Raw genomic sequence first — 16,297 nt, forward strand, 5'->3', positions numbered from 1 at the left:
TGTGCTTGACATAGACATTAATATGAGCCTCCGTGTCTGAGGGATATTCAGAACTTAGTCAGGAAAGCCTCCTTAATTAATGAATTTTCTGGCTATGGAGTGAGAATCCTCCTCAGTCATTTTCCATAGTCGGTGAATATCCTGGAGCTGTAGTAATCCAGGGGAGAGTGCTTTGTAATGATAATGACCTTCATCTGCTGCGAGGTACTTTCCATGAGAGGGGTGATGACACTGTGAAAATAAATAAGGCAAGCCAGTCTCCTTTCTGTAGCCAGGGTGGGATTGCTGTTAAGGCACCCATCCCACGGCTTGTTCTAACTGATCTCCTTATTCTCTTCTTGAGCGTCAAAATGGCACCATAAAACCCTTCCTCTGCCCTAAGGAATTACTGGGCTTATGGTCCTTCAGGCTATGAGATAAACTACTTCCTGCCAGTTGTAAGAGGAGGGGCCCTAGACTCGGGGAAGCTGGAAGGAGTAGGAAGATGGGACACTCTTGGTGTGCATCATTGGCCAGAGGATTATCAAAAGCCAAAGATGAGGGAGAGGGAAGTGTGGTTAGAGCTGGTAATTGGCTTCCATGTGACGAAAGCATGTGGTTCAAACACTAGGTTAGTCACCACAAGGGTGGTAACCAAGGAGCCAATTGACCCTTTCAGAACTTCAGGTTTTGAAATCTTGTCAGTCTTGAACAGTGTTGTGCATGGAAAGTGTGATTTCACAATCAATTCAGTTAATTGAAGACAGACATAAAAATGCCCACAGATACCCTGCATGGCTCCACCTGCCAATCCAGAACGGCATGGATCTCCCACAGGTCCTGCATCATATTCCGCTACTTCCAGAGGTTTCTGGGATACCCTTATGACACCTCAAATGCCACTAAATAGCTATATTTATGCAACTGAATCAAGATCCTTCAATCCATCTCAGCCATTGTATGAGAAAATTTGTCAGCAAAGGAACTGTCCAAGGATATCTTAGGCTACCTGAATTTTAAGGGAATATAACAGGCTAGAAGGCTGTTAGTAGTTAATGATCTTAAACAGAAGTGGAGGGGGGAGAGAGAATACAGTCCCTCTTCTAATTCCTCCAATTTCTTACATCCTGTGACAGCCTGTTTGTGAGGTCACCGGGGCTTCTCCGAAGCTGTCACACAAGTAAATTTGTAGTTAGATGTGAAGAGGAGAAATAGGCTCTGACAAGGTGTTTGTTAAAACAACAGTATATGTTTGAAGATAACTGGGCATATTTGCCACACCCAGAAAATCTGGGAATAATATAATAAAAACAATTTATATAGGGGGCACCAGCAGGCCATCTCCTTTCTGTGTCTATGGCATAGAGATAAGAAATGTTTTGGTGAGTACTTAGACTGGGAGAAGCGGAAGGATTCCGCAGAAACCTAAACTCATAAAGTTGGCCATCTGCTGATGTTATTCCTGTACAGGGAAGATAAGCAGGAATGTTGAAAGTGGTGAATGTGCAAATCTTCTCCCAAGAGGACCAGGTGAAAATCAGAGAAGAGCTCTGGCCCAGGAGGCATCCAGGCAGAAGCTGGGCACCATATGTGCTTGTTTTTGTGGTATCGTGCAGTACAAGAGTGGTGAAGCTGGTGAGAACATTCTTGCCATAAGGCTGAGGCTTCGCCTTAACTAGTGAGGCTCAGAGAGCGACCTTGTCTCAGAGAGAACGGATGGGCCTCCTGGCTTTAAACAGGAGGAGGGTTAATGCAAAGCTGTGTGATGGGCTTCCTGAGTTTGGCCAAAATCCACATTAAGATCACCGTGGGTGCCCAGAGACAGATGTAATGATGAGGCCTGGAAGGCTTAACCTGCTCAAAGTCCCTGGTTCAGGGCAGATATAGAAGACAGTCCCTGAACCAGTCAGCATGAGGGAGCTAATTGTTGAAGGAAGCCAGCCATGTAATGGGGTGAAGCAAATGATCTATGCTGTCTTTAACCTTTACCCTTCCTCAGCCTGTGCAACCTTTTGCCAAAGACTGATACTGAAGCTGGGAGTCTGCTTGAAGCCTCTGGGGATGGTTTTAGGGCTTCTTGTGAGGAGAAAAATGGTGGTGGATAAGTTGTTTCTTTTGGGTACTTCACAGAAGTTTACCCTGTTGGCTTTATGCTCATCGCAACCTAGAAATTGTCTTTTCTGATGAAAGAAGGAATCAGGATCGAGTGATGTCTATGCTGTGAGCTGGAGTTTCTTCTACCTCAAATTAGGTAAATTAGGGAAGTTAGACATTTTCTAGGGATATGCTTTTCTTTGTGGTGATAACTAACGTCACATTTGCCAATGAGATTGTGCCACTGCAGGAGTTAGAAACTTGAAACAAGGTTTCAAGGAGTGTGGAGAGAATAGGATTTTGGAGGTGGTGGTTGGAGGAAAAGAGAGGAGTGAGGAGGGAAAAAACCAGAAGGCATCAGCAAGGGAAAAAGGAAACTAAATGAATCAAAGATCTATAAAACTCTCAAAGGATGAACAACTTGCTGAGTCTTGTGTTTGAGGGGTGCTATTGCCAGGTACAGCATTAGATGCCATCCATACCGTGAATGCTGTACACAGATGAAGCAGGGGTGATAGTCCCTTTTCCTCGAAGATTAAAAGTCTCCAAATCAACTGCTTGAATGTCTGTACAGCCAGGACATGAGTGTGCACACATGAATGATCACTCAATGGCTGTACTGTTATAATGGGATTTTTCTGCTAAAACTTTGAAGTGCATATATAGTGTGTGGTGTTACTTAGCTAACATTTTAAAATGCTTTTAGAGTCAAAGCAACAGCTTTAAACACAGATTCCTGGTGTTCATCTTATGCTTCACCTTCTTATTTATGTTATTCAGTATCTTCATTGTTCTGCGGGTTAACACAAAGTGTGAAATACAGGTTGTCCCTTGGTAGAGGAAGACAGATTTCACTCATTTTTCTTATGCTGTGTGTTGGGCAGCTTACAAATCAGAAAGCACTTGTGGTCAGAAACAAACTGACATATGTGGCTTTGAAAGTAGCTCTGAAAGTGTCTGCCTGGCTCTAAAGGGTAATTATGTGTCACTAAAGCAGAGCTTGCTTTAATTAAACGTCTCATTTGAGTACAAGTCAGCATGGATCCTGCAGTAGGTTACATGCTCATTTTGCATGAAAGCAGTCTGCCCATGCTGTTTCATCTGTCTTTGTGTTTAGCATTTGGACACAAGCGGGTGGCACAACTGCAATGCCTTCTCAGTTTTCTCCCACCCTCTGGGGCAAGAAGATGGGTCCTGAGTGGTGTACAGCTTACTGCCTGCTTTCCAGATTCAGACTTGTTCCAGCTCAGTCTGGGGCGGTTTGGGCTTTTTTGAGCAAATCTTCACTTTTTAATGATCATAACCTGGTTTGAGCATTCCTTCTGATACAAAATGCCCCAGAGTTCAGCATACTAAATGTCATTATGATGAACCTGAAAGTCACCACAGAGAGAAGGCTGTCTCTTACAATAGTGGTATTAAAAAGTCTTCTGTACACTGTATTTTTATGATGCCTTGTGTCTGTATGTATTTCAGACAAAATAGCAAGACCCACTTTTCAGTATTCAAAAATCAAGAAACAAGATTCAGATTATGAAAGCTGTTTCTTATCCTGAAGAAGTTACAAAAACCTAATTAGTAGAAAAGATTGTCCCAAACAAGGGTCCCGCCATACTCCCAGTGTGAGTATGCAAGCAGCATAGTCTTTGTTTAGGCAGACAGAAGACACTGAAACAGCTACTGTCGGACTTTCTTGCATAAGTACCCTGAGCATTGATACTAACCCTGATGCAGGTAGACTCAGTAATCAAGAAGTGTTATTGCATCAATGCTCTAAGCAATAACCTGACTTGAAGTATGCATTGGAAACTAGCCAGGAGAAGTTGTTTTTTTTTTTTCCAAAGAAAATATTATTAGCTGCTGCTGGGACTTGACAAGATACTGGAAGCAGCAATAAGAAAGGCAATGCAACAGCTGTACCAACACTGCTACTCATCAGCAACCCAGTCCCAAAGTATGGTGTAAAAAGAGCTCCCATTCAGTGCTGGCACCACCGAACTTTTCTGTGTGGCGATGCTGTTCCAAAAGGTGTTTCTCATTACCATCACATGGTTTCTACCCTTTCCAGCAAGCACATTAGTCTCCATCCAAATTAATTCCCTCAATAGAATATTCCCAGAGCATCCCAGGTGAAGGACCTGAACCAATGGCTGGCAGTGAACAGACCAGCAGGATGCAGTGCAGTGTCCCCATATCCATCCCTTCAACTCTGCTGATCCTATTTGAATTCACTCTCTCAAGCTGAGGAGTAAGTAGGTCCTGTTGGCATTCTTCAAAAAAAGGGATCTTGATCTTTGCCATTAGCAACAGCTAGGCTACATTTACCATTCAGGAATTGGTGTAAACCCTTGTAAAGAGCAAGAGGTGCCTGCTGTCCTCACCAGAGGAGTTTTCATCACTCCGTGATTAGGCAGTCATGTTACTTTGGTGTTGACATTAACGACTTTTAGGATTTATGATGCTGGCTTTCAAAGCTAACTGAAAGCTGAGACCTTGGTGGTACTCATGCGTAAGAACTGCCCCCTCCTTCCCCACAAAGAGATGTAGCAGCTTCACTTCCTTGGCTGTGGCACTGCTAAAAGTGCCCCACTTGCTAAGGCTTTTTTACAAGAATATGCTAATATGATCTCTTGGGAAAAATCAAGATCCACCAAAAGGACATTAAGGAATTTGGCCTTTATTTAAACGCCTATCTCCGACCAAACGACTAACTATCCCCTTGCTTCAGGAAATGGGAGACATGAGGGATTTGGATGCTAGTTGTTTTAGGTATGTGTGTTTTCTTGTTTTAATGTGAGCATCTTAATACAATCTGCTTGTATATGGTTCCAAGCAGAACTGTGAATATTAAGCGGAGGTCACTGTCTTAAAAGACATCCGGAGTGTGAGCAAAGAACCCTGCAACCTGTGTAGCTCCCAGATCTAGTGGCTTTAGTCACAGATATCTGAGATGCCAAGATGTTAAGGGTAGTTGCAGGCATGGGCACTCAGGGTTGGGCCCCCTACTGCTGTCACCCTTTGCATGCGAATCCAACAGAAGGTCTAAGAGCCTTGGCAGGACCATCCCTTGGGCAAGATCTAGGTTATACTGACATACAGGAACTGGATATCCTCTGCTTACCTCATTAACTTCCTTTCTGCATACTTTTGACCTTCTTCTCTATTCTGCAGTATTTCTCAGGAGCCTGTGACAAAAAGGCAGCTTGATTTTTAAAGGGATTGAGGTAAATTCTCGTTTGTTCCAGAAAGACTACTTTTTTTGAAACTCAAACTTTTATTATTTAAAAATAAATTCTTTACATTATAAATTATGTACTTTGCCAAATAAGACAAAATTCTATACTAAAAAAAAATTAAAGATCACCAATTAACATTCTCCTTATCACTGCAAAGGAAATAGATGTTACTGGTGACACAATTGAAAATATGTCCAGAGGAGTTCGGGTGACTTCAAGAATGAAGGATTCCTCCTTTTCTTACTTCCCTCCTGCACACGTGCTAACCTGTTACCTTTGGCTTCTTTTCTTCAGACATTGAGATAGGAGATCCTTGCTTCAGTCTAAAGAGGATTGCTTTTCTGCAGTGTATTGAAATAACTGAGGTTTAACCCTATTGTCACAATTTTACTGGAATATTGCTGTGCTGTCACTAGCTTTCTTGATCTGATGGTTAAAGGGGAGAGGACCTAGAGTCCTCCCTAAGTTAGCATGCGATAGGCTGATAGACCGGTTGGTAACCAGTTTTCCAAAGCCAGATTATTCCTGTTCACCCTAGCAATGTTAAAGTTAACTATAAAAGATTTTAAATCACACTAGAACTCTTTCCAATAAAATTTAAAATACGTTGCAAAACAGTGTCCCACTGAGGTAACTTCTTTCCCCCAAAAGAAAGCCACCTCTCAGTTACCTTTCTACTTAGCTTAAAAATCAACCTGTTCACAAGCTAAAAACTAAAAGGAGAAAATGAAAACATTCTAAGTGAATCCTGCATATAGGTGTGACTGAGATAATACTCATTCATTGCACTTCACTAGAAGAAAAGGCGGATTAGCAAAATAGGAAGAAGGTCTGAAAGGTAATGGAACTCGAGTTATAAAGCAAGTTACACGCAGAACGTATTCTGCTACAAGCATGGTATTTTGTAATTTTTTTAATAAAAGCAAAAGTTCTTTTGATGTTAGAATCTAATAAATCCTGAGGTCAGAAATAATTTATGTAAAATTCAAGTGTTGCCAAACTTTCCTGCTCTATTGAAAACCTTCAGAATTTATTTGAATGAAACTATGTTTAGAAATAATGAACAACACAAATCAGAATGCTTTTGCCCTTCAGATTTTCAGCTAGCTTGACTGAAAACAGCTACTCATCCACAAACATCTAAGCCCCTATTCTCTAATTCCACACTGGTTCTGCTAAAGACAGTCACTGCTGTTCCTCTTAATGTACCAGCGAGGTCCCAATGCTGTTCTGTTCTTGACTGATAAATGTGCACCACTTGCATTAAATGAGTTGGAATTAGAAATATGCAATGATGTAGTAAATCTATCCTCCCAATTATCAGCTAATTTATATTTACATAACACTATATATTATACTATAATGTTTGTATTCCCTAGTAGGAATGAAACTGTCCAGAGACGAGATGAAGTGATGCGATATAAAGGCACAGACCAGCCACTGTATATAGAAGAGTCCCCAAAATCATAGGAACGTTGGCTGCTAATACCAACCCTAGAACTCAGTATTTGCTTGCTTTTTCGTTGCAAGCATAGTTTTACAACAGCCCAAGTGTTTTACATCATACTTACCTTTGCCCATCCTCAAGCTACTTTATTTGTTATGCTTCCACTGCACTTCAATGAGAAGTAAACTCTGAAACAGCAGTGGCTACCAAGGCCAGTAGAAAACCGTTAATTGGTATCTGAATGGTGCTGCCACAGACTTGGTACATTTCTGGAACTCTGTTACTTGACTGAAGTTTTAAGGTGTGTTTTATGGCTGGATATGTATATCCATTACATAGACTGCTGGGTTAAACAAGCTATGTTAAAGAGTTTAAAGTTCAGAAATACCTTTCTTCAGCCTAGAAGTGCAGCTTAAAAAGGCGAAAAGCTTACAGATAGCAAGTGCTCTAAGCACGCTGAACACTGCACGAAAACCAATTCTAACACTGACCTTTGCATGTGTTACTCATATGTAATGGATGATTTACACAATGAAGTCTGGCCTTCCATCACGTTTTTTTTCCTAATAGATAAGTATGTCAGCAATTCTTCCTTATACCACTGCCGTATTTCTAGTGGTAGGTTGCCATTGACACTTAGGAAAATGTCAAATGGTCTCATTTAGCTAATTAATAAGGCCATTAGAGAAACTGGCTCTCAAGGATAGAGCTGACTACGTGGAAAGTCCATCAACTTGAGCAGCATTTGCCTTGACAAGGGGGATGGAGATAAGCTGGAGTAAAGGTCACAACTTGATCTCAATGTTTGTTTCTAAGCAACCCAGCCAGTTTGTCTGTGGTTACAACACAGTAGGTCGAGTTTGTTTTGCTTTCCTGCCTCTGTACGTAAGGCACTGAGGGTGACGGCCCCTCTGGAAAGTACCTGCTCTGCATCAGGTGGCTGAAGAAGCACCTGTCCTACAGGTGGGAGGCTTAGAAGCAGACCCACAGGAGAGGCCAGTAGTAACAAAGCTGTTGGGGGTCAGAGACTCCAAACTAGCTCTTGCTCAGAGTAAAAAATATAAATGTAATTTAAAAACCCCAAACAATAGTCCAAGTTTTTGTGCGTGCATGTGTGAGAAAGCACGAGCATCCTGAGACTGACAAGAATGGACCGACAATTGTTTTTTGTGCAGTGGTCACACCGAAGGAAGAGGCAGTCCATTCAACTTACTGCAAATTAACAGGTTAAGAAACGGCTGAATGGCTCACTTGGGAATGTGTGAATACTAGAACAGTATACACAGGCAGTAACCAATGTAAATTAGATACCAGAAAATACCGAACACTGACGCAGGGAGCTTGCAGGGATGACGCATGCTAGCAGCAAAACAGGACTCTGATGACTGTGAGCAATCTGCTGGAGATTTACACAGAATTGGTTTTGTGGTTTTCTGCCTTCTCTGCACTGGTTGCGAAGGCTTTTTCAAACAGGTGAGAAGCAGGAAGCCCGACGCCGCTAAGGGACAGGAGTGCTCGGGGTGCGCTCTCCATGTGCAGGAGCGCTCACACAATATAAAGCCATACCAGAAAAACCAGACAGGCTTTGCAAGGCTTCTCAGACAAGGAGTTCAGGCAATTGCATTACTGGGACCATTCTTCACAGGCAGTGTCAGGGCATCTGTCTCGGGTCGGTGTGTCAGTAAAGAGGTTACAGAATAATACACTGAAGTGAGCTGTAACACATTCCTGGGACCAGATGATATTGTGCAAAATTTTCAGATGTGTCCAAGGATAAAATACGTAATTTTCTAATTGTGATGTGCAATTTCTCTCAGGAAACACGATACTAGAAAATTGGAAGTAGCTAATTTGATGCCAGTTTGTAGAGTTTCAGGAGCGAGCTAGGGAACATACATGACGAAGAAATCTGCTGTCTTTACTTGCCGAATTGGCAAGAACTGTAATGCAGACCCAAGAAATTAACACACTGGGAAGGAATCAATTAAATTTCTGTAAACAGAGGTAATTCTTCATAAATTCATTAGTTCTCTGAAGTATTCAGCAACTTTGAGGGCATGGGAAATCCAGCTGATATAGTTTAACTTCAGAAGAAATTTCACTACGTGCCTTTCGAAGGCTCTTAGAGGATATAATCAGGGGGAAAAGCAGGAAGGTCCTTACATGCATAAACAGTTAAAAGATAGAACAAAGAAGGCTAGACAGAAATAGTTGGGTTTTTTACAGTGGTAAACATTGTTAATGCTTAGTTTATGCAGTCCAATATATTTCTAAATGATGTGGAAAAAGGAGAAGAGTTGACTGAACACATTTGGTGACGCTACCGAGGGTACTAAAGACAAAGCCTGATTGAAGAATTGCAGAAGGACCCCACGCTACTGAGTGACAGGGCAAAAAAACCCAGCAGATGAAATTCAACAGTGATAGATGCAAAATAAGGCATAAGGAGAAAACCTAGTCCTACCCACATTTACAGTGATGGGCTCTGAGCTCATTATTACCATTCACAAATGGTATTTTTATATTATGCCAAAGAAAATTTGGCACAATGCTAAGTGGCAGTCGAAAAAAAGAATACTTAATGCTCAGGATTATTTAAGAAAGAAACAAAAGGAGTACATTATTCCACTGTATGCACCTGTGCTGTCCCGGCATCTCAACTAGCATTTGAATTTTTACTGTGCCCATTTCATAAGGGCTGTAGTGAAATTAGAAAAATATGCGAACACAATAACAGGGATAATTGAAAGTATGGGCCAGCTTTTATATGTAGAATGATTAAGTAGCTTAGGACAGTCTTGGCTGGAGAAGACGTGGCTGAGGACAGAATATGACATATCTATAAAACTACAGTGGCAAGGAGATGGTGAATAGGTAGGGAATCCAGATAATTAGAAGGCAGAAGCAGCTGGAGAAAACAAAGAAGAGAAGGCATTTCTTCTGACAGGGCATAGTTAATCCACCGAATTTAACACAGGATGTTGTGAAGGTATCATCTTATGAAAGTTGGAAGTGACTGGGAGAAGTAATGGAAGGCTATTAAATATAAAGACACGACCCCAGTTCAGTGGAGTCTTGACAGGACTCAGGGGAAGTACCGCTACACAGTCGTCCTTACTTTATACTTTTTCCCAGCACCCCTCTCAGCCAGGCAGAGGAGGGTATTGGCCTAAATGATCTCACCTCTGTTCCTGTGCGGCGAGGAAGAGGCCAGGAGTGCCTACTCAAGCTGGCCACAAGCAAACATTACTGTTGTAATGCAATTCAGACTAAAATCCTTTATTAGGAAGAGTGCAGGCTGTGCTGATACAGCACCCTAGCAAGGGCCAGGGGAGTACCTGCGGAGGACACAGCAGGTAACTGTCCTGCATGCAGGGCTGGTTTTCTTCTGTGATACCAATGGCTGTTGAAACCCATGGATATCACAGCAGGAGGGAGACGTAGTTAAAAAACCGTGTACCTTGTGCAACCATTCTTGGAATACCACATGCACAATTTAAAAAAAGTTTGTTAATTAAACCAGAAAGTTTAATTGCACATACGGAGCTCTGCGAAGCATTTTGGGATGTTGTATGTTTTGCAGCTCTGTGTCTTAAATGTTCTGGGGAACAGGATGAAGTGTCTCAACTCGCTCTGGTGTTGACCCACAAGCCACCAGTGACACAGACGACAGCTGCATCGCTGACAGTACGTATGGGAAAAGCCAGTGTAAATGCAGCCTGAGAGTGGTAACTGTACGAACAGCGCATCCGTATGTTGCCTCAGCTTGTTTCAAATTCACTGCAGCCTGTGATAGAAACCAAAGAGCCCCAGGCTACTGCCACAGATGTACTGCTTTGGTTACTCACTCTTCTCAGTATTACTGGGTTCGGAATTACAGCAGGGACAATAATAATAATTTTGAGGAAGACCGTTAACTATCTTCAAGTACAAAATAACCCTTTCAAAGCGCTGACAGTCAAACTGCTCAAATAATGCTTTCCAAGAAGAGTTTTCTTCGTTCAGCTGTCTCCTTGGGGGTAAATACTTCAGTTGCATAAATGTGAAAGTTAGTTGTCCTGCTTTTAGGATCCGTGTGAGTAAGAAGAAAATACCATTTCTCTTGGTAATGCAGAGCTAATATTGCTAAACACTGAGCCATCATTAGAACTGCCTACTAATTTCCAATAAGCCACAATTAGGCAAACTGGACACAGGCGTAGGAATTTCATTAATATCCTCAAATATGTAATCTGAGCTTGGGAATCTTGGCTGATAGCTATAGTATTATATGAAAACTGATCTTAATATAACTATTAGAATATGAGGGTGAGTTCACAGAGCCGGTGGTGAAGCCACACCACAGGCACCTTCTGCCGAGCTTGCCTACGCTTCCGCTATGTTCAAATCACACAAGCCACATCAGATAAAAAGGCTAGCTGATTTGTTACAATTCTGTCCTTCATTTCTTGATAGGAAGAACCCGTTCACCTTGAAGGCAGTGCAATGGGTGTTCACATTAAGTGGCTTAAGCGAGAATATATGAAAACTCAGAGGAACTGGAAAGAAGTGGATAACAGAATGAATGTGACCATAGAAATACGGAGGAAGATGATCAGCGATAAGGCACCTTTAAAAGACATTCTTAGACTATTTCCTTTCTTAAGATGCCCTTATCAGGTAACAGAGCTATTTTTAGTAATGACATTGAATTCTATGTTATAGATGTGGTACAACCGTAGGCACGTATTTTAGTTGATGTTTCAGGTGAAGTAACCATCAACATTCTCTTTAATCTGACTCATGTTTTTGCTGCTAACCCCACTTTAAAAGATTCGCCAGTCCTGTGTTAAACATGCCACACACACCACCAGTGGGTTTTCTGAAGTATTTTGGTGTTACTTGATGTATTTCTTCCCTGCTTTGAAAAGAAATGAAACCACCCCCTCCAGCTTATAATCTTATTTTACTGAGCTAGTCACATCCTGTCTTCAAAGTGTGCACCGCATGTGTTGTTTTCCGTTTTGGTTTTGAGGATTGCAATAATACCAAATTTTTCTTTTTCTTTTAGCTTTTTAGGGAGTTCCAGCTTCTCACACACATGGACATTTATAAGAAAACAGTTGAGATTTTGGAGAGTTATTCAGAAAACATATTATCTTTGTATGTGGTGAGGAATAATCCAATTAACATTATGCTGCAAGAAAATCTGAAGCGGCACACAGAGGAAGACGTTCTGAAATGTCAGTACAAATCTTCTATGCTCTGAATATCAGAGTTTTGTTACAGTTAATTGTTCTTACTTATGTAACTAAACTAGCTCTAATTTTACTGAAAAACATTTTAAAATGTCACAGTTGCTTGAAAAATATAATGATGAGGAAGCATTAAGAACAAAAGCTAATAAATTATTAGGAAAATTAAGTCAGTTGGGTATTGAAACTTTTCTCTTTCCTTTTTCCTATTGAATAGAAGATTGCAGGTTTGATAATGCTAGTAACTGTCTTAAAATAGGATGAACAGAATTATGTATTTCTAGATTTGTAAAAGAGTGCTTTTTGTTTTCTAAAAATGCAGGCATAAAATGAACATTCTCATTTAGAAACAGAAGTAGTCCCATAAAGAGACAATTTCCTTTAGAAAGAGATGTACTGTTTCTATGGTTGAAGTCTTCATCCCAGTGAAATAAGAGAAGTAGTTACCACTACCTACACCTCAAGCACCTCGTCTGTGCAGAGACACATTACAGGAAAAAGTGCACACACTGGTACTCCCGGAGAGCAGGTACCACAGGCATGCAAAGAGGTCCAGGTACCTCAATGCGTTTGGCTCGCTGGCTGTGAGGGAGCAAGCACCTGCTGCCACTCAACTTCTTTCAGTCTGAAGAGTCTGGGAGTGTGGTTCTGCAGGCACAAAACAATGAAAGGGTTACTTATAATCTTTAATCTTCCCGAACTGCAGCTGTAGACGCCTATGCCTGAGCTTAGCTGTGTGAGAAGTGCTCCTTTGACTGTCATTTTCTATCAAACAGGCATAATGCCAGGATGTCAAATCAAAGGCGACACAGTATGAACATGTGTTTCCTACAGTGGCTTCACTCCTTTTATTACCAGGTCGTTTCTTAAAGAAGCAGCAGAGCAGGTTAACATGTTGTGGTTTTCTTTCATTAAGCTTAAAAACACAAGCACTTAATGGCTCATGATAGGTTAAAAATTGTCAACAAACAGCCTAATCCAGAAAGCCTTTATGGACTTTCTATTCATACCTTTGGCCTTAGAAAGCTATGGACATTTTAAGTAATTTCCCCTTTTCTTATACAATATGCCCACAAATATTTTAACTCATACCTTTGTGAGTCCCAAGGCCTTTCCTGTTTTTTCTTACAAACAACTTGACCTGGCACCTAGATAATAAACACCCGACGACAGGATAGGTTCAGCAAAACACACCCCACCAGAAGTCTGATCTGCAAAAAAGGATTTTACAGTCATTAATAGCTGAACCAGAAGGGTGGTGACTACCACGTCCCAGGAGGTCCTGCAGCACCAGCTTGCACTGCAGCCTTCAAAGTGCAGTCCGCTGGCAACAGAACCCCAGAGACATCTGATTTACTGGGGAGAGAGGAGTCTGGGGACAGGTGGTGCAGGCAGGAGGGTTACTCAACTCGCAAACTCCACTAGAAGCAACCCAAGGCCCACTTACTTGCTGTGAGAGAAATTTAATCGCAATATTGAGTAGCAGAATATCATGAATGATTTGAATACTACTGGCCATTGCCAGCTGAGGCTCCTAAACCTTCACTGTGGTACAAACTACTCTTCAAAATGCACAGAATAGCAGTTCCACTGCTGAGCTGTTTCATAGGCTGCAGTCTGCTTTTCCAGGAAAATTTTCCAGGGAACATTTTCATTTGTAATTTAGCAGAAATCCTTGCCTTTGACAGATATGAAGACGACTGCTGCGTGTTTACTCCTGCCAGATGTCTTTGGAGACGATGCCAGTCTGTTTGCTGCAGTGAACGAGGAGGTAAGAGACAGAGCACCGACACTCTTGGACTCTCTTCCTCCCATGAACTTCTGGGCACATCACCTGGCGTTTTGGTGGCTCAGCTTAGTTCCTGGAAAAGGATGACAGGAGCTTGCCTTTTAGGTAGAAGGCAAATATTCATAGAGATACTAGCTAAATTCAAAGCAGTGCTATTATACTTGCTTACTTCTCTGACCTACTCACCAAAGCAATGCTGTGACATCATTTGAAATACCCTTTTTTTTAAATTTAGGTGAAGGTGGTGACACCAGTGTTGGAAGTAAAAAATCCCTTTAATGTGAATTCATGCGAGTTTGCGCTGTACATAGAAAGACAAGAGCTAGCCCAGCTCGACGACTGCACCATGGCCCTGGCAGCCCTGGTGGCTGCATTCCACGTGTTTGGTATCCCATGCCCGAAGAGAATTCACAGGACGCTCAGCTTCCTGGAGTCCCTGGTCCTTGAGGTGAGGAGCCCAGCTCCCCTGCCCGCCCAGGTAAAGGGAGGGCTGGTGGCAGCCAAGTATCCCAGTATCTGATGGTGTACAAAGCACTCCTCTCGGGAGCATTTGAGATTTTGTCAAAAAAACCCTTTGTTGTGAAGATAAATCAGTGCCATTCTTTCTAGTGAAAGTGTATGTATATTTATAACTCCATTATGTTTAAGAATGCCCTTTTTTTTAACTGTACTGGCTACTTTTTAAAAAATAGAAACCCTAAGCATTTTCATTATTTTAAATGGAAATTCTAGAGCCGTCTGGAAGCAATAGAGATAATAAATTTTTCTAGATTACTGCATATGTTGTGTATTGTTTTTCCATATAGTGCATTTAAAAGATTCAAATAGTCTTTTGACTGTCAGAATTTTTAAAAGTACACTTCTGAGTTAAACGCAAGCATTTCGCTGCTTCAGATGCCAATACATTTACTGTTTTGAAGTGGCACAAATTAAAAGATTTACTTGTAACCATCATTTCATTATATTACAATCACTGAAAGCCTACTGTAATAATTTTTATGTTTATAAATCAGGCCCACCATTTAAAACTTGCAGGATGATAAGTTTTCACTATTTTCTCCATGCATGAAACATTCTTTTTTTTTTAACATTAATCCTGAATTTGCTAAATACGGATTCTGAGATGAGCTCTCAAAGTAGCAAGAATGACTTATCTGGGATGCTGCCATGTGCATTTGTAACCACAGCTTTGGCAACAGGGAGAGAACTCCTCATTTTCTTCCTGAATTTGTTCACCAGAACAACTTGGCCTTCTCCACATGGTGACTCTCCTATCTGCCCACACAGAGCGGAGGCCCTCTCCTCTCTTCTACAGTCTCCTCTTCTCCCTAACACCCTCCTCTTAACTCCTGCATGTCTGCAAATCCCAAGGATTGCTACGTGACAGTGCATGACTTCAGGCAGGCGCCTAGTAATGAACAGTAGCAACAGCCAGCAAACATGACCCATTACATTAATTAGAAATTAAAATGGCCTTTTATTAAAACACTGCATTCTACTAAAGAGATCGATTTCCCACCAGTTCTAAAAATGTCCATGTCGGCAAAGCAGCGTTTGTGGTCACCACAATTCTTCAAACATTCAAACACACAGCTTGGAAGACCACAGAAGTTTTGTTAAAGCCTGGCTGTGCGGGGGTGACTCCAACGCAGAGATTACAGTGGGGGATCCTGCAGTATGTGGGGAGATCTCTGCATGTAATGGCCAGACTCTTTTGCTAATGTCTTAGCATCTTTCACGCGGCTCCCACAGAAATCAGGAGGCAACCTTTACCTGTGTGACAGCTGGGCTACCTCCAACACAACAAACAAAACAATACAAACTGCCGTTTCGAAGATTCAGTAGGTCTCGTGAGTGTTTTTGGTTTCTGAGTGAATTTGTTGGGTGTAGTTTTGGTAACAGAGGTGGCTACACCCTGCTACCTCATCACATGGGATACAAAAGTAAGGATTGTGCATGTCCTCACTGTTGTGATAGCTGTGTGAGTAAAAAGCTGGGCTCTGTATCATTTAAGTGAGGTTTATTCTACATCTTGTAAAGAGCATTAATTCAAACCCATTTCTTAAACCACTGTACTTCGTAAGTAGGTATATAAAAATTCAGGGAGCCGCTAACATTCCCAAGAAATCTCTGTCGAGCAGCAAATCTCTTCATTAGTTCTCACTGCAGGCTACAGAGCTGGCACACGAGAGACACACAGTGGGTGAGGGAAAACACACTACACGGAAGGATAGAAGGAAAGAAACTGGAAGAATTTGGCAGTTTACCGACCTGCATGGGCAACTTCAGCTGCTGTCAGTGACAAAATCCAGGTTCATAAATGGAATTCTGATTGTGACAGCAAGTGGCCTGTGAGCCTTAGGAGTAAGTGTTTAGGGAAAGGGCAGACAGCAGTAGCCAAGGTGCTCTTTTAAGCTCGTGGCCACATTGAGCTACTGTAAGGAATTACTCCACACCACCCTCAGGAACAGCCGGGTTCATCTGAGAATCCTGGGCACACACAAATGCAACAGACGGC

At 41.7% G+C, this 16,297-nt stretch overlaps 1 protein-coding gene across 1 annotated transcript in view; it reads left to right on the forward strand.

Annotated features, from left to right (window-relative positions):
* SAMD3 (sterile alpha motif domain containing 3) overlaps nt 1-14,502 on the forward strand; it is a 40,799-nt gene extending 26,297 nt beyond the window's left edge. Inside the window, exons 7-10 of the mRNA XM_064448623.1 lie at nt 11,212-11,415; nt 11,807-11,978; nt 13,679-13,761; nt 14,015-14,502. Of these exons, the coding sequence (XP_064304693.1) occupies nt 11,212-11,415; nt 11,807-11,978; nt 13,679-13,761; nt 14,015-14,299 (744 nt within the window). The 3' untranslated portion in view covers nt 14,300-14,502. The remainder of the gene's footprint in view (nt 1-11,211; nt 11,416-11,806; nt 11,979-13,678; nt 13,762-14,014) is intronic.
* The last annotated feature ends 1,795 nt before the right edge of the window (nt 14,503-16,297 follow it).

The sequence above is a fragment of the Phalacrocorax carbo genome, chromosome 3 (genome assembly GCF_963921805.1).
Source record: "Phalacrocorax carbo chromosome 3, bPhaCar2.1, whole genome shotgun sequence".
Lineage (NCBI taxonomy): Eukaryota > Metazoa > Chordata > Aves > Suliformes > Phalacrocoracidae > Phalacrocorax > Phalacrocorax carbo.